Source organism: Thermobia domestica, chromosome 4, assembly GCF_964235325.1.
Source record: "Thermobia domestica chromosome 4, izTheDome1.hap1.1, whole genome shotgun sequence".
In the NCBI taxonomy this organism is placed as follows: domain Eukaryota; kingdom Metazoa; phylum Arthropoda; class Insecta; order Zygentoma; family Lepismatidae; genus Thermobia; species Thermobia domestica.
This window is the reverse complement of record NC_137457.1, coordinates 278,922,958-278,944,470: the sequence shown is the minus strand read 5'-3', so window position 1 is coordinate 278,944,470 and position 21,513 is coordinate 278,922,958. Positions and strand designations below refer to the sequence as shown.

Below are 21,513 nucleotides of genomic sequence, written 5' to 3'. Positions count from 1 at the left end.
TTTCCACGTTTTCCAGACTAGTAGACACCCTGACAGGTATACGCCAATAAACACTGGGACTGGAGGAGGAAATTATACGCGTATTTGGAGGAATTAGGCCAGACATCTGCAAGTGAGTTATCAATAACTTTGTAGAGCGTATGAATGGACACACTCAGTGGGGGTAGACATACAATTAATGCTACTGGTTACACATTTGTTAAATGCAATTTTCATGAAGCTTTGCTTATTATATTTAAATTTTCAAATTCGGCGTCCTATATGGAACATCTTATACATAAATGAAATACTAAGCCTATTATCGTGACTGTAATTGGGTTCATGTTTTACTAAAACAGTACACTAAATTTTTATCGTAGCTAAGGAAAGCAAGATTATTCTTCTGTGCGCTTCAATGCGAAACTGATCTGCAAAAGTTAATCTATTTGCAAAAATCTCTGCTGATCAAACAGTTTCTACTAGAATGATAGATAAAAATATTCAATGTATATATTTTATTTATATGGCCTTTTACATAAAACATTTAATTTTTTTCTCTGCATGGAATAAGGAAGTACATAGGAAACATCATCAGGACAATAACTGTTTGTATAGTGAGGCGATGAAGACATGAAAAGAACAAACATGATGGTTTTCATTCTTAATTAGATTGACACTATTAATACACTAATCAACAGACTTTTTGTATGTTCAAAAATAATTTTCAGTACTAACCTCGAGTTTAATTTACAATAAAAACTTTTTTTTATATATATGTAAGTGCTTGTACATGTACACGGAAACATCCAAGAAATAATACGAACTTCTAGTCAGCATTTCAGAAACATTGATCTATTGTAGTTTTAAACTATATGATAAATAGCTACATTTTTTTCGTTTTGTCAATATTTAAAAGCTTTGAGCAATAAAAAGAAAGAAAAAAATTGGTACTATGCTCTACCAACTATATTCGTAACAGCTTTAAAAAATATCTGAAATAAATCGAAGAAAAAACAACATGGCATATTTGGAATTTGATCGCAACTTAATACAAAGGAATGAATCAAAATAGAAAAACAGCGTGATTATCTTCCTCTTAACGATTACTATCCACTCGTATAGACTCGTATAGGAAGAATCCATAGCTTAAATACTAACGCCTAAAATGTTCAGTGCTTACCTGACACACTTATTCCTAGAGAAAAATAAAAAGATCTTCCAGTTCTCCATATAAAAAACTTGAATTGTGAAATGTAAATCAGTAATAATATACACAATGCAATTTTACTCGTCATTAAAATGGACCACGAACTTATCTACCAAACGTTCAAACTCTGTACACACCAACAACATGGGGAAAAAAAGTTTGTTGCATGTTCCTTGTTTGTATGTGGATAGCAGCGACCGATTATCTCAGATTCATTTAAAAGTCTCAAGCTTTATATCCATTGCGTATTATTCTTAATTCTTATCTCTGCTATCCACTAACTTCTATACACCTTACTTCATGGAACCACCAAACACAAAACTGTCGGAAAGCGGCTGTGTGTACTGAGGTGCGAAGTTTTGATTCATTGGATTTGGACGAACTCGTTTCCTATACGGAGCAGGTCGAACCTTAGGTCGTGGATTTCCACATGCCTTGTCCTGATGTTTTCTAGATCCGAGATGCTGCAAAATAAGAGAAAAGGCACGATTATTTATTTATATTGCAGAATACCATATAATGCAAGGAATGCGAGGAATAGAAAAGAACAACTGATCGCTGATTAGAAAAATGCAAGAAAATCCTGGGAGTTAAAGGAGCAAGCTGATGACTAAAAAAACATTTCCAGACTCTTCGTTGTTTAAAAAAAAAAAAAAAATCCCACGACCTGCTGACAGACAGAATACTTAATATAATAATAATAATACCGATCTAGGAGTCAAGTAGCTTAGGAAACTACGAGTTTTCTTTCCGTCTGTCAAGAACATACAGAAAAATGTGCAAGTGCGAAGCAGCTAACGTAAGTTGTCAGCGTTGTTAATGACAACGGAACCGATAGACGTAAATAGATTCCTCTGGATCTCGGAACCGAAACGTACTTTCCCAGAAAATATCTATACGAGGGAGTGTCAAATCATTCGTGCAATCACCTAGAAGGTGACGAACTACGAACCCCTCGGACAAAACAGTGTTGCCAATTTTAGCGACAAGTCACCAAATCTAGCGAATTTGGACAACCAAATAGCTTCAAACTTCTTACAAAAAAGAAATGACTTTTTCAGCGACTTTCGAAGTGTCCCGGCGACAAAACTGGCGAATTTTTTCAGTGCTTCGCTTTTTAAAAATTTCGATATTGCTTACTGAGCGATTGTCAAGAGATTGGTGAATAAAACGAACGAGAATCATTATGTGAGTGCCAATGGACATGATTCGGGAATAACCTGTGTGGTTCATGACGTCGCTACCTGAATACATCATGTGCGACAAATTGGTAAACTCCCCTGGAGCTTCTTACAACTGACAAAAACTTTTGACAACGGTAGTGGCAGTGTTGCCAATTTGTGGGAAAAGTCGCTAAATCTGGGGGATTCGACCTCCACGATAGCAACAAAAAATAATTTTTCCGATTGGTGATTTTTTTGGTAATTTTTAAATGACAATTAGCTACTTACAAATTTAGCGACTTTTTGCTGCAAACAACCTGTTAATCTGTAGAGAAGCATTATTAGTTGAAAATAGTTTCTATGTTCTTTTCTTTCTTTTTGCTTGTTTCAATCAGCGCATGTGATGAAGAGTTTGGAAATACAGCGTACCCATTCCCCCGCAATCCTGCATTGTTACCTGTTACTCTTGCCCTCTAATGGACACCATTACAAACTTGATGTCCTCTAGTTCGCGGAGCTTTCGCTGAGAGACACAAGTAATACAGCATTCCGATAGCAACGAGATTAGCTATAGATGCGTGAATAAAAGCGAAGTGGGTGTTTGTTATATTTGCCCTTTGGGATCTTTCAATTATTCTGCACTTTTATTAAAAAAAAAAAAAAATCATAACGTAAATACTGTAGTGTTAATTATTTCGAAACTATTATGACTCCAAAATATGAACAAAAGTATCCGAAACAATGTGAAATGATCCCTGAATTCAATGATTGGTTACGCCCTGTTGACAAAGATGTGAGTAGAACATACTATTAATTTTACATCTACATCTTTAAAACAATGTTTATAGACAAGAAATTTCACGAATAACTTTTTTTTAGCGACTTTTCACCCAAAACTGGAGTCATTTCATCTCTCGTTTAGCGATCTTTTGTATCAACATTTTGGCAACACTGGGTAGTGGTGCGTTAGGTCAACTGGCACTTGACAGTTCGGAACAAGGCGAGGAAAAATATATTTGCGGATGAATAAGGCATGCATTTTAAACAAGAATGAACTAGGGCAGTGATGGTCAAAAAAATTATTAGGACAAAGAAAAAGGAAACAATCTTACGTAGACCAATATAATCTATGAAAATAAGAATGGCACATTTGACAATTTTTGTAATACTAAACCCTTTTAATGACAAGATTTTCATAATCTGGTTCGAACTGGAATGCAGTGATTCTCAGAAGTGAAGTTAAATGCTCATCTGTCGACCTGTTTCTAATACAACTCTTTCGAAGAAATCTTATTCTTTTCATTCGTCAGATCTGGTCGCGGGCCCGATTAAACCTTTCAGCGGACCGCATTTGGCCCGCAGGCCGTAGTTTTTCTATCACCGAACTAAAGCGTTTCGAATGAATTTTTGACTATATCTAGTTGCAGTGTGTGTACTATGGAGTGCATAGTGCTGTATTATTGATAAACTGAAGTGACGAAAGTGTGCAACCTGTGAGTTGTTTATTCCCTCTTAAAAGTGCCGTGTTATTTTAATTAAGCATGGACGAACTCCAAAGAGGGGAAGAACAGACAGAGGGGACGGTGTTTCTTTGTGAATAGAAATGTATTATGCGGTTTCTGATTTTATTGATTATGTTTAGTGTACATATTTGCTTTTTGTTGTTTCGTATAAAAAAGGAAGATTTTTTTTTGGTTTAAATTCTACAAATGTTTTAGCGAGATTTCGCCTATTAGAGTTAGCAACAGTGTCGGGCATGTATTTTATAGTTAGGTCCTTTATCTTAACCATACGAATTCTGGACTTGTTTTATTATTATTATTATTTTAGGTAAGTCACTGAAGATGAAATGGTAAGTTTAAAGCAGGAGTGTCATTAAGTTCCTCCATCTTCAGGGGAAAGCAGCATAGCAGGTCCACGAAGAGATGAAAGAAGTCTATGGGAACGAAAGCCCATCCTATTAGATGGTATCCCAGTAGAAACGACAATTCCAAACTGGTCAAGTGACCACCGCGCACGCCTATAGATCTGGAAGACCATCTTCCACTGATGATGCTGCCTTGACGGAGAAAGTTGGTAGATCACAATGGAAGACAGGATAGTTGTGCGATGGTACGAGTTATGGGTCTGCCTGAAATATCATTCACAGCCAGCTGCATCTTCAGAAAGTGACAGCACGGTGGGTGCCACGACTGCTCGCACCTTTCTGGAAGAGAAATCGCGAATACGCTGCAAGAGAAATGTTGCATCGCTGTGAGGTGGAGAGGACTTTTTCGGCAGACTAGTGACACTGGATTAAAGTTGGGTTCATCTTTATAATCCAGAAACAACGAAAAATAAACAAACAATGGAAACACCTCTCCTCCCTTTCCCCCTAAAAGGCATGAGTGCAGAAGTCTGCCGCTAAAGCGATGCTCGAAGCCTCGACCAAGAAGCCACGAAAACCCAATTGGCATGGTCCTTGGCATCCTTTGGATGATATGGCTCGAATCCGCTTGGAGTTTGACAAATAGATTCAGGTCTCGTCTAACGTAACCACATATTTCCATTTGTCGCCCGCTAAATAGCGTTCATAGAACCGTTTGCAATGGATCCTGTGTTCTCGGATGTGTTTTGACTGTGAGTGTGTGTGTGAACACGTGGCTTATGCTTCACTTGCAGGTATAAATCCTGGCTAATTATCCTCTGTACAGTTGATTTGGATTTTCTAACACTCCTGACAATGTCTCTTTGGCGGCGGCGGCGGCGAATACTCCTGGATCACCACTTCATTTGTCAATCCACATCCATTGTACGTTTGGGACGGGGGTATTGTTTTCGTGCCACTGTGCGCACACCCGCTTCCTCTAGCTGTGTATTTTTGTTGCGTTTGAGTACATTGGCAATATCCTTCTTGGAAATGGTGAAACCCTTGAACGAACACTGTTTCTCAATTGTACCGATTTCGGAAACAGCGGTGATGTACCCCTCCCAGAATAGTCTCTCTTTTGGAGGCATTTTACCCTCGGAGCACTTCACTTCCTGCTACCGAATTCTCCACACAACTGGTTTCTGATTGCTCTGCCGTGTTTACCGTGTGCGATTCTAGCGCTCCTGGCGGACGTTACACTTTTTTTCCTTAAATGTGGACCGACCTTCTGTATTTTTTGTCGTTAATGTTGAAGCTATCGTTTGAATTTTGATATTTCTCTAGCATTGATTACAGCCAAATATTTGCTATTCAGGACTATTGTATATTGATGTTAAGGTTTCCGGCATTAATATGACAGATCTGCTTTATGCACAGAGTATATAGAACAGAAATAAAATAACAGCTCAAATGTAATTCAAAGAAAAGTTTAGAAGGATACTGTAACCATTTAACGTTATTTCTAACTCACTCACTCACTCTATGGCCTATGGAACCCGGAGGTTCAATGCCGCGTTCACAAAAGCTCTCCACTGATTTCTTAGCTAACTGCATCCAGTTTCTACTTTGTATTCCAATCTCTGCGAGATACATCTTAATATTGTCCTCCCATGTGCTTCCTCGTGGCTTCTTGGTGATTGCAGGTTTTTGTCATAAAGGGAAACTTCCCCTGCATAGAGTTGCACGGAATGTGAAATTAACGCAGCATATTATCAATAACACGTTCTGAAGCCATTATATCGGCAGCATATTCCGTCGTTGTATGGTGCTGAGGTGTCGAAAGTCTTCATTCATCAAGACTGCAGCCAGCCACACAGCTCGAACAACTGTGGCGTACATGGTCCGCAAAGCGCGTAAAACTGGAACCCATGCTATCCCATATTCAGACATCCCTGTCAAGTCTCCCGACGCTGAACTACTGGCCTTTTGTGCTTTCGGGTGTTTGAAGCGAGCGATTTCCTTACGTCGCCCACGCACGTTGACTGGCTTGTGCAAAGTTTGCGAGGAGGAGTGGTCCAAACTTGATCAGATTTCTCTGAACAGAAGCCTACTCCAATCGAAACTTCGGTGTCAGGCTATACTTTATAGTCAGGATCGTCATATTAAGCACAACCGCTGGTGGCAATACGGCTTTACACCCTAGCGCAGGGGACACAAAATTGTTTCCATAAATGTGGACCAACCTTCTGTATAACGATGTTAAGTGATTATACCCATTCATTTATTCTTCATTCCACAATAATTATATCAGAGAAGGAAATTCATCAATACTGTAGTTCTACACGCAGCGTAAAATTCTCTAAGGACAGAAGAAAGCGAGAACTTCATCGTTGAAATATCTGGCTCTTAAAATTGCCACTTGGACATTTTAGTGAGTACAACTTTCTTTTATTATTTGACATGCATCGTAACAGTTCATTAAGCAATTTCTTCGTTCCCTTTTATACATGTAGCAAATTAGAAACGAACTAACAGTTCACAAGCCACCAATAGAGAGGACTCAATCATAAACGTCGTAGTGTTGCGATACGCACACCTGCTAAATGTATTCAAAGTGACGGTAAACACGCATTAGTGAAATAGCCGCTCCCTATGAGAACGTTAACCGGTGCCGACTTGACAAATTCATGAAATGACGTTTCCACATTATAACATAATTTAAAATGTCTGTGATAACGGAGAAACTAAAAGAGACAGAGAAACGAAACTTTGCACGAAGCAACTAGAGAAATGACGAAATCTGTCCGTGTATTACAGAACAACGCCGGATGAACAGTGTTTCCAACCCAAGAGAAAGTTATGATTTTGTAAATAGAATGACCTAAATTGGATATCATTATTGGAAGCAGCAATGAAAATAAAGACAAAACAGATAGTAAACGCAGATCAGTGTTGCAAACTTTTCGAGAAATAACGTAATACATATGTTACATGCAAACGCCGTAGCGCACACAGGAAGTGAGGTACTAACGTTTTGTACACCTTAAATTAAATATTGATAATAACTATTTACGCTGACTCCAAGACTAGAAGGGTCCGTTGAATAGTGTTATCAACAGGAGAAAGGTTGAGTTTGGAAGAACTCGGAAAAGGTCACTAGTGCAGTATGGTTTAAAACCTATAATGTGGTGCAAGGCTAGCATGAGGAGCGGTATCGTGGTTATGTGAGATCGAAAGGTCACGTACTTACCGAGATATTTCGTATCTTGTTAAAGCTGAGAAGTAAGGTTTGTAAAATATGACAACGCTGCCCAGTGGGTTGGAATCCTAATAATTTGGTCAAAATATGAAAACACTGTGCAATTTGCATGGGTTTATGTCAGGGTTTGAAAAAATCCGGGCTTTTTTGAAAAACCCAACCTACCTGGACCCATATGGGGTTTTTCGGGTTTAACCGGGTCTTTTCGAAATATTTCAATGTCTTTGGGGTAAAAGTGTTAAAATGTGATTTATATTTCAAGATTGTCATTGTCACAACTTACAGCAATTTTCTATTCACTGCTGTTTTGGAAAAATGGCCGCCATTTTGAAATTTTACATTGGATCGACGAGAAAATTTATACAGCAAATTTAGCATATCTCGTGCTTCCACCGTCAAAATTTCAACTTAAAAGACTGAAAATTGCGCTTTTTAGCATGGATATTCGCTATTTTGAAAAAATTGCCGCCATTTTGAAAGTTTACGTTGGTATGCCGCAAAAATCTATACAGGAAATTTAGAGTGTCTCGTGCTTGTACTCTGAAAATTTTAACTTAAAAGACCGGCAGTTGCACCCTGTAGTGTGTGTCGCAGAGGCAGACAAACGAGTTGAGTTGATTTTGTGTTTAACATCCCTTTCAGCAGCGAGGCTATATGAGACGGGACCTACTGATTAACGTGTAATGCGAGCCACATGAGCTCCCGCCGGGAATCGAACGCGGGTCGCCCACGCCGAAGACGCGTACGCTAACCGCTTAGCCATGAAGGAGCTCGACAGACAAACGAACAAATGTAAATCAAGTCATCCAGAAGCCTGATTGACGTTCCCCAAATATGAATGCCAAAAGGGGTCTATTAATTTAAAACAAAGATACAATTCATATTATATGAAATAAATATTTCAAAATGTCTTATATGAAATAAACATCTCCCAGCGTAAAATAAATGGCTTTACTGTTGAAGTTCACTTCCGATAATTTGTGCGTTCAATTACGGAAATTTGCCGAGCACTTGTTGCAAGACGGTTCTTTCCTGAAAATTAATTTAAAACAATTAACATATATAATTGATGTCATATTTTATAAAGTAATTGTTTCAAAATGTTTTAAATGAAATTAAATACCTTCCAGCGTAAAATAAATAGTTTTATTGTTGAAATATTCGTTTCCGATGCTTTGCGGGAATTTTCCGAGCGCTTCTTTTACAAGGCAGATTTTTTTCCGAAAATACAGGTTTCTTTACTGAACATCGAAAGTTCCACTAGTACGGAAAATTTAATTCAGCACTTGAAATAGTAAGCGTTATAGTCTTCGGAACTCCGAGCATTAAGCTTCTTAAATTTGAGGATTTTTACGCTATTGCTGGTGTTGACTCTACATTGGAGAGTAGCAACAAATGACTGAATTAAACTGTTGTTGTTGGAAAACCAAATTTTACTGAAGAATACTTGTATTTTACATCAAAGGTAAGAAATAATACTAATAGTTTTAGTAATGTATTTATATATTTACTATTAGTACCGGCACCTAGGCCTTAAACCCGTCAAACGTATGAGTGATAAGTCCCTCGGTGTCGCCGAGTCCAGGAGCATACTATTTACGGAAAGTATTTTCTAAAGTACAAAATTGCATATTTTACTTCGAATAGGCTATAAGCATAATCCATACATTAATTTGTTCTATAACTATCTCAGGCTAAGTTTTTTTTCTTTTAATTAATTCAGTGTATTCAGAACTTTATAAAAGTCTTATGTTGAATGTTGCTGCATACCTTAACGTGAAAACACCTGATTCCCCCAAGGAAAGTTTAAAATTGATAAAAATCACTTTCAATGTGATCACCTTAGTTGTACCAATAATACACTAACAAAAAGCTCAATAACCCAGGTGGGTTTTAAAGTGTTTTTTTTTTTTTTCAGGTGGGTCCAACCCTGGTTTATGTACTAGTGGGTTTTTGTATTTTGACCAGGTTGTTAGGATTCCAACCCATTGTGCAGCGTTGCCAACTTACTTCTCCGCTTTAACAGAATACCGAATACCTCGGTCAGTACGTAACTTATCGATCTCATAAATATGGTACTGCTTCTTATGCTCTACCACCTTGCATTATAGGTTTTAAACATACTGCACTAGTGATCTTTTCCGAGTTATTGTACATTTCCAAACTCAACTTTTCTCTTCTGTTGATGACAACACTGTTCAACGGATCCTTCTAGACTTGGAGTCAGCGTAAATAGTTCTTTCAATATTTAATTTAAGGTGTACAACAAATTAATACCTCACTCCGTGTGTGTGCCACGGCGTTTGCATGTAACATACGTTTTACGTTATTTCTCGAAAAGTTTGTAACACTGATCTGCGTTTATCATCTGTTTTGTCTTTATCTTCATTGCTGCTTCCAATAATGATATCCAATTTAGGTCATTCTATTTACAAAAACACAACTTTCTCTTTGGTTGACACCACTGTTCATTCGGTGATGGTTGTCAATACACGAGCAGGTGTCTTTTTTCTTTAGTTGCTTCAAGCAAAGTTTCGTTTCTCTGTCTCTTTTGGTTTCTCTGTTATTATGGTTGGACATTCTATGTTATATTATAATGTGGTAATGTCATTTCACGACTTTGTTGTCAAGTCGACACGGGTTAACGGTCTCATAGGGAGCTGTTATTTTACTAATGCGTGTTTACAGTCACATATAATACATTTAGCGGATGTGGGTATCGCAACACGAAATTATCCTAAATAAGGGACGCTCTAGCCTATATAACAATAAATATTGCATTATAAGCACAAAGTAGAAAGTAATTTTTGGTATCTATAAACGGATTCCCATTTAAAGATCAAGAGTCCAACGATACTAGCCCGACTACCCACTGAATATTGATCTGAGGCATACGCTGATGTACAATTTTCATCGCTTATTTTGTAAACTCATAAGCACTTCCGAAACAAACCTCTTTCTGAATTAAAATACATTATAATGAAAACGCAGAAACTCAAATATGAGTAAACATATTCTAAAATCGGTATGCGCCTTTGGCGTGGGAGACCCGGGTTCGATTCCCGGCGGGAGCTCATGTGGTTCGGATTCCACGTTAATCAGTAGGTCCACGTCTCATATAGCCTCGCTGCTGAACGGGACGTAAAACTCAAAATCAATCAATCAATCAATATTCTAAAATCCTTTCATTTATGCAGTAAATTACTCTCACTTAATGCATGACAGGAAACTCCGATAAAATCGAAACTAGTGGGGGGGAAAAAAGTTGGAATTATGTATATGTCGAAAATATGAACTTCTCATTGGATCGTTAGTCCAAATGCATTTTGCGGACGATTCACTAACATAATATTCCACTGCACAAGCAGAAGACAATGCGCAGAACATAAATTTGTTACTCATAGTTAGTGGAAAACACAGATCAGTTTCTAAGTTTGAAGCTGCCATTAAATAAATAAATAAATAAAAACTCTCTTAAAATTTTCATTCGAAATGGTTTTAAAATTTCATTCTTAGCAAATCGAAATTCATTGACTATTCCCGGTCTTCTCAAATTCCCACACTTTTCTCGGTTTTCGGAGTTTGTCGCCACCCTGTGCAACCAACTGTCTGGAAGATTTTGCGAACCCGATTGCTACTAAAACTATATCGCAAAAATTTATTGCAGATATTACAACAGGGTGATCTTGTCAAACGATATAAATTTAGTAATTCTATTCAGAACGCTATAGAAGACGATGGCCTTCTTGACCTTGTTACTGACGTGGCCACATGTCATTTGAGTGGTAAGACTAATCGCTGTAATGTTAGTGTCTGGGATACTGAACAACCACACAGTACAGTGCAACATAAACAAGACTCCCAAACGTGAATGTTGCTAATAAAACTCCAACTGACCAAAGCAATATATGTATTGGTCAGTTGGAGTTTTATTAGCAATCTTGAATTTTCCAAAGCTGCAATGAATAATTTACAAAAAGTGAATGTGTTTGCTGCAGTGTCTTATTCAAAAGTGTACGATCCCTTTTCTTCGCGGAGAACACTGTAAGAGATATGTCAGTCCTGGATATGTTACAGTTGTCGTTGTTTCCATTAGTGAAACAAGATTTCAGCCCCATTTGCACACTGAAGTGCGTCGCACCTGAACGAAGAACTCCACACTGTTGGAATTGGGCAATGAAGTGAAGAAGACTTAGCGCTTTTCCTATAGCCTCCTAAGATCTCCCAATCTAACAGTTTGTTCTATTTTTCTTTAAGGGCATGTGAAAGAAACAGTGTATATATATATCTCGTCTTCCAACAGCTTCGGATGAGCGCCATGATCAAATTACAGCTGTACTTACGATCATTAATGATGCTAGGGTGCATGTGGGGCGAACTAGACTACCACATAGGTGTGAGTCGCGTGACGAAAGGAAGCTACATCGAACATTTATAACAGTACATCTGAAACTTAGGACAATTTCTGTATATTTTCATGTATTATTCGTTATTTTGTATGTTATATATTTTTTAAATACGGCCTTTTCAAACTCGATGAATTACTTATAATCACCCTGTACTCTATTAGTCTCATCTTTTTCCTTCCTTTTCCAACATAATCACTATAGACTGTGAAAAAACACATCACCTGGCTATTCTCCCGTCCCACAGCAGCCTTCTCCACAACTCACCAACAAAATTGCATTTAAAAAAGGCGTAAATTAATTTCAAAAAGTTTCATATATGGTGTACCTGTACGAATCCATTACACAGCGTGTTACGGCTTAATGATTACTTGTGGTGGTCCAATCAACAATGAATCGTAAAATTCACCAGAAATTGAGCATGAAACCTGTGCGAAAGGTCAACGTGCATACATTAACAGCACAGCATATCACGAAGTGAAAGAGCAACGGCAGAAAGTTGTACAACGCCACCTAACTGGTGACCACTGAAAATTTGTTGTGACAATCGAGGAAGCGTGGATCTGCCTAAACGACTGTAAAATTTCGGGTCATTACCTACAAAGGTGTTCATGAAAAAGACCGATGTAACTTTGTGCGTCAAAGCACAGTTTCTCTAAAGGTTTTACGGTTTTCTACTGGGTTTTGCTACAGAGATAAGCTCAAGATTCCTAAGGTAGAAATAAATAAAAATAACTGCTGTTTTTTTTACCAAGAACATATCCTATTCGCAGTTTACAGACGAAAAAGAAACATGGTATGGCGACAACACCCATCGTATAAAACTATACCAGGATAAAGCAAGTGAAATAACCAGAAATCGCTGGCCGTTTACCGATATTGCACCTGCAGCTCCATGCTATTCCGTTCGAGGATATTTCCATTATGGAGTTCCATGGATTACCGTGCTTCTGAACTTCTCAAACGATGCCTTACGTCGGGTTTGCACGGTAAATAGTTTATGGAAAACCTGAAAGCAGCAGTGCAACAATATACCCCTGCTACAACTGTAGCAAAATCTGATGCAATAGAAACTACAACTAGTTTGAATTTCGGCAACCCACACACACATATGGCAAGATGTGTAACTTCCCAGGAACCTGACACTAGTTAGGCAACCAACATGACCCTTGTGATATGTTGGGTTCCGTAACTTACACTTGCTGGATACCTATGAAAATGAAATTAAATGACATCTTTGAGTTTTACTTCCCACGGTTATGCCGGCTAGGCTAAAGGAGACGGGAGAACCCTGAGGAAACCCACGAACACAATGTTTGTCCACCACAAAGTTCACTTGGAGCGAGCTGCGATCGAACCAGGGACTCCATACACCAGAGGTGAACGCTCTACCACTGAGCCACCGTAGCTTGCTGGATACCAATGAAATCAGTTTCAAAACCAATGAAGATACCAGCCCTAAACTGAATATAGGACTCATAAATAGTGAGTGTTGTGAAGGCACTTTTGTAATTGTAGAATTCATTACAGGAAAACGAAGATAATACCTGAATGAGAAAATCGTAAGTCATAAAAGCAAAAATTTTCGTTCCCTCCCCAGAAAAAAATCTTTTAATGGAATAATAAAATAAAATAAAATAAAATAAGAAAAAAATCTATTCCACCTCGGAAAAGCCGCCTTTTTAACATCTCTATTTTTAATACAGTCAACATACGATTTAAGAAACTTTTATAAGTATTACTTATGCTTGAGAAGAAACTTACCACACAAAAACTTTGTAGTACATGCCAATGTGAATACATTCCACAGGAATATTTTTGTTGCTTCACAGGCAGGTATTTTCCCCTTTACTTCTCCAGTAATTCCAACACTCAGTGTAGTATTGATCTAAATTTACATTTATACCTAATGTGTTTCTTTGATAATGCATATAATTACCACATGAGCTGTAAATAATGTAAATGTCTAACCTCTTTATAACAGCCACCTCTCATATACGGACAAATAGTCGTATCCCATCGATATCCATTATTAGGAGGTTTCACTGTATCCGATATCCATCCTATCAAATCACTAAGTGATTCTAACAAATACATACATCTGTATCCAAGAAATGAACTCCACTTTTTTAGACCAATAAGAAAAAAATATACTTACCTGCTGCAGTTGTATTTCCGAATTCAACGAAACGCAGCACGTCTCACAGTAATATTTCCCTGATTTGTTTCCTACGCCTTCAATAAGCTTCTGGACTCCCGGTGGCACTTCACTTCTCTTCCCGCCGGGTTGTGGAACACCTAGGGAAGGCATTGATAATCAATTTTATCTATCTACCCAATCCACGACTGATGGATAAATAAAATTGATATATCAATTACGAGCACGCGTAGAGAAAAAGATGTAAAAACACTATGTTAGCTACGAAAATAGGGTTCCCACATACACAGTTTATGCCTTGTTAAGGTAACTTCAGTCCATGTCTCATGCCAAACTTTTTTGCGAAGCTGGGAATTGGTTAATTCTTTAAGTTTTCTAAGCACTCTTTCTATTATTAAAACATAAGTGAAGAATATTGCCATGAGAAATTATAGTGCCTAATACAAAGACAAAAAGTAATAAAAGGTCATGGTATGAAGTCAACTTTATATCTTCCCCTCTACTTCTTTTGTTTCTCCACTTGTTCATACAGTTAGCACAACATAATGGTAAACTGTATACCGAAAAGAAGTACAGGAGAATACATTTTATGCATCAGTTACTTTCTCTTATCAGTTAAAGCATTTCATCTGTTAAAATAACATTAAAATGATAAACGAAACAAGTCAAAATTTAAATTATGACTTGTTTTCATTTTATCAATGTGTGTGTGTTGACAAAAACATGAATATTGATTGCTCGACTGGTGGGAATCGAAACCCGGTTTCCACTAACGACTGGATGTCCCACCACTTGAGCTATCAACGATACAGTCAGATTTTACTATATAATTTACTCCTTGGGTCTCACCTAAATAAATAGCTTCCAGCAATTATCTTGTACAGGCAATTCGCTACTTTATGGACATTTTGAGTGTGAAGATTTTTGTGCTTTAATTAAGACATTTGATAAGTTTCGTGTCTCTATTCAGGCTGTGAGAGACTGTACATACTGCTTTAAATAGGGTTTGAATCTTATTCAGTATTATCCGAGGCTTTATGACCCTACCGGGAATTGAAGCCGCACCACGTGCACAGAAAATAACGACTTAGCCATAAAGAAACACAATACAGTCATACTAAAAAGAAAAAAAAAAAAATCAAATCAACCCTCTAGAAATTCAACCGCTTATTTCTTAAATTATTATACTTTAATTTGTTGAGAAGTTTGCAACAGGATTTTTGAATGAAGTAGTTAGGTTGATCTAATAAACGGTTGAATAGAAAAGAGTCAGTATCTTAATTTGATACTCTTTTCTAATAAATGGACAGCCAGAACTTATTATACGTAAGTGCTAACAATTTTACAAATAGTGTATGTGGAAAAATGAAAACAAAATATTTAACTATTGAGAGTGTCAAAAAGTTATTATATCTATCTGCATGGAGTTTTCACGCATTACCTAGGTACTTCAGTTTTAAAATTATAGGAGACGCAGACCTCAGTTTAAATATAAGCGTCATTTAAAGGACTCCTCCAACTCGGAGTCATGCATACAACAAACACTTGGCTAGCAATAACAATAGGCATTCTCATGATTTAGCCAGAATAATCTATAATTATTCAAGTTATTGAGAAGTTGGAGCAGACAGCCATTACGAACTAAGACGAACCCTTAAAACTTCTCGCATTTCTGCGAAAATTAATGTTTTTGATTATCTTCATATTTTGTTGAACAAATTTACTTTTGTTTTCAGCTTGTTTTATCACAAAGTACGTCCTGAAACACAATCTGATTACTGTCGGTGTATTTTCTTTCTGTTTTTCCCAAACTAGGAATTACTGTAGCAAATCATGGAAGTTGCATCTAGCTAAACAATGTTAAGGCATCTTAAATTCTGATACTTATACAACTACCTCAAATAAAATAAATCTGTTATTTCCATCGGTACACAAGTATAGAAAACAATACTATTACTGGCGACAGTAATTCATTGCTAAAGAGTAACTCGGTTCATTCTCAGTCAAGAAATTCAGGATTCCATCATTAGTAGTAAAGAGTCTACTTACAGTAATATTAGATTCTTATGGAAGTACTCTTTGCCACATTTCAAGGACAGGTGGGCAGGGTTATATTTTTGGATCAAAGACCCACCGCTCATGCCAATGTTAAGTGTGCTCACGGTTGGATAAATTTCTAATTTATCGTTTTATGCTAATTTAAAGACGTGGAATCCAATGTCACTATTTTTAAACAACCACGTCAAAGTAGTAGTATGGGAAGTGATCTTGGGATACTTATATTTCAATTTCAAGATCATTTTTCTCGTGATTCCGTACGGATATGTTTAAAATAGTTCCATTGGATTCCGCGTCCTCAAATTAATATACCAAAAATAATTACAAATTTATTCAGTGTGGGCACTTTTACATTGGGATGAGCGGTAGGTCTTTTATCTATTGATTGGTGGTTATTTGACATGTTGCTATTGTCTTTCTTCCCCGCCCCAGATAATTCGTACTTGGTCTTCTCCGTCCGACCCTCTCTGTAAATTTTTACCAGTTGACATCTGACATCAAGTAGCTATTGTTTACTTTTACTAGATTCAAGTAGTTTTGCAGCCATAAGATGTAACCTATTTCATATGTATTACCCTTTCCTAACTTCCTCCTCCCTTCAAGCTACTGAAAATAGGTATTCGTTATCATGGTATTTTGGCCTGCACAGAACCACGCTAACGTTATCCCCTTTGAGAAATCCCTCTACTTTCTAGTCCAAAGTTTTCAACGCTGCTGTCTTTATATTCTTCCTTTCGCCCACAACTGCACTCCAGACTATCATGGTATTTCAGTTGTTCTTTCCAACTGACTCACTTCCGGAAGCGTGTAAAAACAACAGAGTCGCAGTAGCGTAATCGGCAAGGAGTTTGCTTGCCAACTGATGGGTTCGGATTCGATCGCCGATGGGAGCGGAAAATTTCTCTCGTTCTATCCTCATTGCAATGAGGCTTTGAGGTTCATCTAGCCTTTTTAAAATAGGTACCTGGGTAACACGAGTTCCCCTAGACGGGTTTTGGGGCCATGAGATTTTTGGAAGGGGGACAGCTTTTCATTGAATATGGCACAATCGCACTTCAATTATACTGGTGCTTTTTAAGAACGTTAACTGTGAAGAATTTAGCACGAATAACATTCTACAATAATTAGTAATCATAGCAAAGATTACAATCTTTTTTTGTTTTAAAGGATAAAATTGAAACCGACGGCGTAATCCTAATATAGACTGATTTTGTATTAAAAGAACGGAGCACAGGTCATTCACCAAGTAAAGCAGCCTCCTGTTATTTGACATGCAAATCAGCATAAGTAACTTATTATCTTTTTCTTGAGGGAGAGGGGGGCAACCTGGTCAAGCATTTTCGCTATTTTGGAGAGGAGAATGAAATGAAATCTTTCAGCTTAACGACACGCGATTATGCCCATTAGACTAACGGAGACGGATAATTACCGCAAGTGATTAATGATGGAAGAATTGGTGGAATGAGAATGTAGGAGAAAACGGGAGTACCAAAAAACCAACGGGCACGATGTTGTCCACCACAAACTTATTTGGCCGGAGGATCGAACCAGGGACCGCAGGCACCAGAGGTAAGCGCCCTACCACTGAGCCACCGCGCTCTTCATATCTTGGGGAAATATGGTAAATTTGGAAGGGAGTAAGCCCAAGCACTTTGGAGGCTGAACACCCCTGCTGGAGAAGTAAAGAAGGCCGGAGTGTGGTACTGACCACCTGCATGAGCATCAAAGTCAAGAAAGAGTGGAATTTTCACTTCCACACAGAGCTCTTAAGGGTCCCGAAAAGAGAATGCTTTTACTTTGAATTCCAACAAAGTTTCGAATTTAAAATCGCAACAAATGCAGAAGTCTGTTCACAAGAGTACTATTTCATCATAATAATTCATTCTTTCCGTAGTTACTCACAGAGCAAATTTAATTACAGTGGACCTATTTATTGACTAACATTATATGCTTACCGATAGAAACAACAGAGTACAGATTTATCCATGGTAAAAATACTTGAATAATCAATTTGAAAAAAAAAAAAAAAAATTTGAAAACTTCCAATCTTCCCTGCACAAACTGCAGGTATCTCATGAATTCCTAATACAAATGAAATTCTGTGTGTAGATAACTCACTTGTTATTTGCGCAAACTTATTTACAGCCTTACCTTTTGTACCTTCGCCATTTGCAGTAGCAGAACCATCTGCGCTTCCTCCCGTTAAAGTATTTTTCTTCGCTGCTCGAGTTTTGTGTTTGTTTCCTATAAGGAAACAAAAATTCAAAGTAATTATAAACAGCATTATTATATCAAATTAATACGCACTAAATGATTGTGCTCGCATTATGACACGTGTAAGTCTGGACAGAAACAGTTACGTTTAAAATTTCTCAATAGCAATCTGCCATAACATTCCGTTGATACTGTGTACATTGACAGTACTGCATTGCTACCTTGTTCCATAAGAAAACAAGTCTTAAGCTTGGTCCTCAACCAACAGTTAAAGGATGTAATTTTCTTATTAGGAGAAAGTATTTGATACCCACGTTTTTTTCACAACAATGCAACAGACCCCTAGTCATTCAACTGTCACTGGTGTTAACATTTTGCTTCTAAAAGAGAAATGAACGGCTCTCCTGCTGGTCTAGTGTAACAATTTATCAAACGATGTTCTGTAACAGAACCATTGGTTCGCCGGGTGAAAGCCAAGACAGTATAAAACAGGGATGGCCAACTACAGGCCCGCGAGTTCTTCTCGTGTGACCCTCGAGGAGATAAGTGATAAAAAAAATTTAAATATATATTTTATTACGTACATAAAAATTTTAAAAATAATTAAAACGCAATGACTTCTATTAATGCGCAAAATGAATGTATGTTTTAAGCGCGGAAACCAAAAATAAATTTAAGATTAAAATTAGTTTAGGTTAGTGTTTTATTTCGTTTATTTGGGTACGATGGGAATCTAAAAATTTAAGCGTACCATTTTTGTTCATGCTGTAGCGTGACAAATGAATGGCTGTGAATATTTTTAAACATCAGTATTACTAAAGGCAGGTATATGATTTTACTTGCGATTTAAAATATTTTTTTTCATTTCTTACACATGTTTTCACGTTTGAGAAATTATCCAACCTTGAGAATGTAAGGATATGTTTCGAGCAAAAAGGGATTTTGTGACTCGTTGAAGAGATTTTGTCGCTGAGAACCTGGTAACTCTGAGTCTGTGTATGCGACTGGTACATTACATCAGTATACTTCAGAATTGCAAGGTTTTCCTCAAGGATATATATCAAGTTAGTGGTACTTCAGTATGAGTAAGAAAAGGAAGATTAGTGATGAAAATTTCAAGATAAGCGGGAAAGTAAATTTAAAGTATCATATGAAGTTGCGGCCCTCGCCACGTAAAAATTTCTATAATGCGGCCCTTTAGTTCAAAGAAGTTGGTTTATTAAAAAAATACAAAGTAACTCGGTATTAGCTATGCAAAGAAAACCGTTAAATTTTTACATGTACCCTAGGATTTTTAATTGCATATTTAGTGTGTCAAAACCTGAAAACTGCTGGTCCAGTGGCTAACGAGTGCCCTTTGGTGTACGGGCTCCCAGGTTGATTTCTGGTGGGAATGCAATCAATGCATTACGGTGGTTCAAATTCCATCTTAAGCTGAAGATCACTTCTCATATAGTTCGGTGCTGGACAGCAAACAAGCAAGAAGGCTGGATCAATTCGAAAGAAAGAAGAAAGAAAGAAATGAAACTTACGCCGCTAGAAAGCAACTGGAAAGAAAACTTTTTTTTTTTCCTTCTTCTCCATCTGATGCTTAGATATTATAAGGTAAATACAGGTAAAATGAAGAAAAACTAACAATACTGTTTGGATTTCTGTCACCTTATTCACTGGTTTCTTTTAATCTCCTAATTTTCCCTTCTTTCATCCTTCATATATATATATATATATATATCACCATTCTTTAGAAATTAGAATCACAGCACGCGTACAAACGAAACAATTTTAATTATTTTCTATTTTAATTGAGCATTAAATTACATTAAAAACTGTTTGTTCTACTGTTAGATTCAGACCTAACAGCACTGTTTCCTCATTTCAATAACATTCAAAGTAACTCAATAAATATAAAAGTGAAAAAGTACTCACTTAGAACTTGTCTATCCTGTTATAGATTCATTAGTTAAAATGTCCATTCTTTGCTCAGGAAGAATAGGTTTACAGAAAATATTTGAAATTATGTTTAAACCCGATTTCTCTCCTTAGGATGTGTATTTGAATTAAAATGGAATTGATAAAACGCATGCTAACTATACTAAAAAGTTCGTTTCAAACTGTACAGCTGTTATTTTTTATTTTATTTGTATTTTTTTTTTTTTTTTTTTGCGTAAAATTAAAAGCACTCCCCCCTTCCTTCCTCCTCAGAATATGCATTTCAATCAAAGTGTAGTGACATATATTCAGATACTATGTTCAAATATTCATTTTAAACGGTTACACAGTTCCCTCACTTTCGTCATTGTATGAACAAAAAATGGGAATTAAAATATTACAGAAATGTCCTCTTTTTTTTAGAAGCGAAATTTTCAAAAACGCCTGGACATGTGACATTTTTAATACGGAGTAATATATATGTATATATATATATGTTAACTTTAAGGGGCGCCAGAGATATTCTGTCTCTCGTACAAATTATGAACCCCTTCTTACTGGCTTCATTGACTGATTGGAAGTTTAGATCCCATTTGTTCACTATTGAGACTACAGGAACGTGGATCTACAGCTTAATGTGGGATCTGAACCACGAGCTTGCACCGAGAATTGAATCGGGGTCTCTTCCCCCTAAAAATACACATTTCAGCCCAAGTGACACCATAAAAAGTCAATTCACGGTAGGTATTAAGTTCAAAAAATGATTTCAAGCTGTTTAGCCGTCTTCCCGTGATGATGAGACAATGTCAATTTCATTTATATACAGGGTGTCTCAAAAGTTCCCTGACATAGGATAACTTATTATCAGAGCTACAACAAAATATAAGAGGAGAAACTGTCGAAATATGACGTTTTTAATCTCAAGTGAAGGAATTTAAATCGGATGAGCCATTTGGGCTGTACACTCTTTGTGCGCCCCACTTTAAATGAAAATGAAACGTTGCCATTTACCAGATCCACACATAACTGATTGAATTTACTGTCTGTTATGCTAACGTGTCGATGACCAACCTCCATTTCAAATATGCCCCCATTCACCTCTTACAAAATTTGCCCACCTCACGTCCCGTCCTTCCCTTCCCCAGCCTCAGGTAAACAGCAACGTTGCATTTTCATTTAACATTGAGCGCATATTGACGTCCGATTTAAAAAATCCCTTCACTTTAGATTGAAAACATTATATTTGGAGACGGTTTCCCCTCTTACATTTTATTGTAACTCTGATAATAAC

At 37.1% G+C, this 21,513-nt stretch overlaps 1 protein-coding gene across 4 annotated transcripts in view; it reads right to left on the bottom strand.

The window, feature by feature from the left end:
• Nucleotides 1-479: 479 nt before the first annotated feature.
• Nucleotides 480-21,513, bottom strand: part of LOC145684085 (zinc finger protein 385D-like) — a 147,073-nt gene continuing 126,039 nt past the window's right edge. For 3 of the 4 annotated variants that reach the window (XM_081755966.1, XM_081755969.1, XM_081755967.1), the window contains exons 7-9: nucleotides 18,231-18,323; nucleotides 14,022-14,161; nucleotides 480-1,650 (exon numbers count right to left, since the gene is read on the bottom strand). In XM_081755966.1, coding sequence (XP_081612092.1) covers nucleotides 1,480-1,650; nucleotides 14,022-14,161; nucleotides 18,231-18,323 — 404 coding nt within the window. In that variant the 3' untranslated portion in view covers nucleotides 480-1,479. Of the gene's footprint in view, nucleotides 1,651-14,021; nucleotides 14,210-18,230; nucleotides 18,324-21,513 lie in introns of those variants that run through there. The other variant, XM_081755970.1, reaches the window with a different exon arrangement.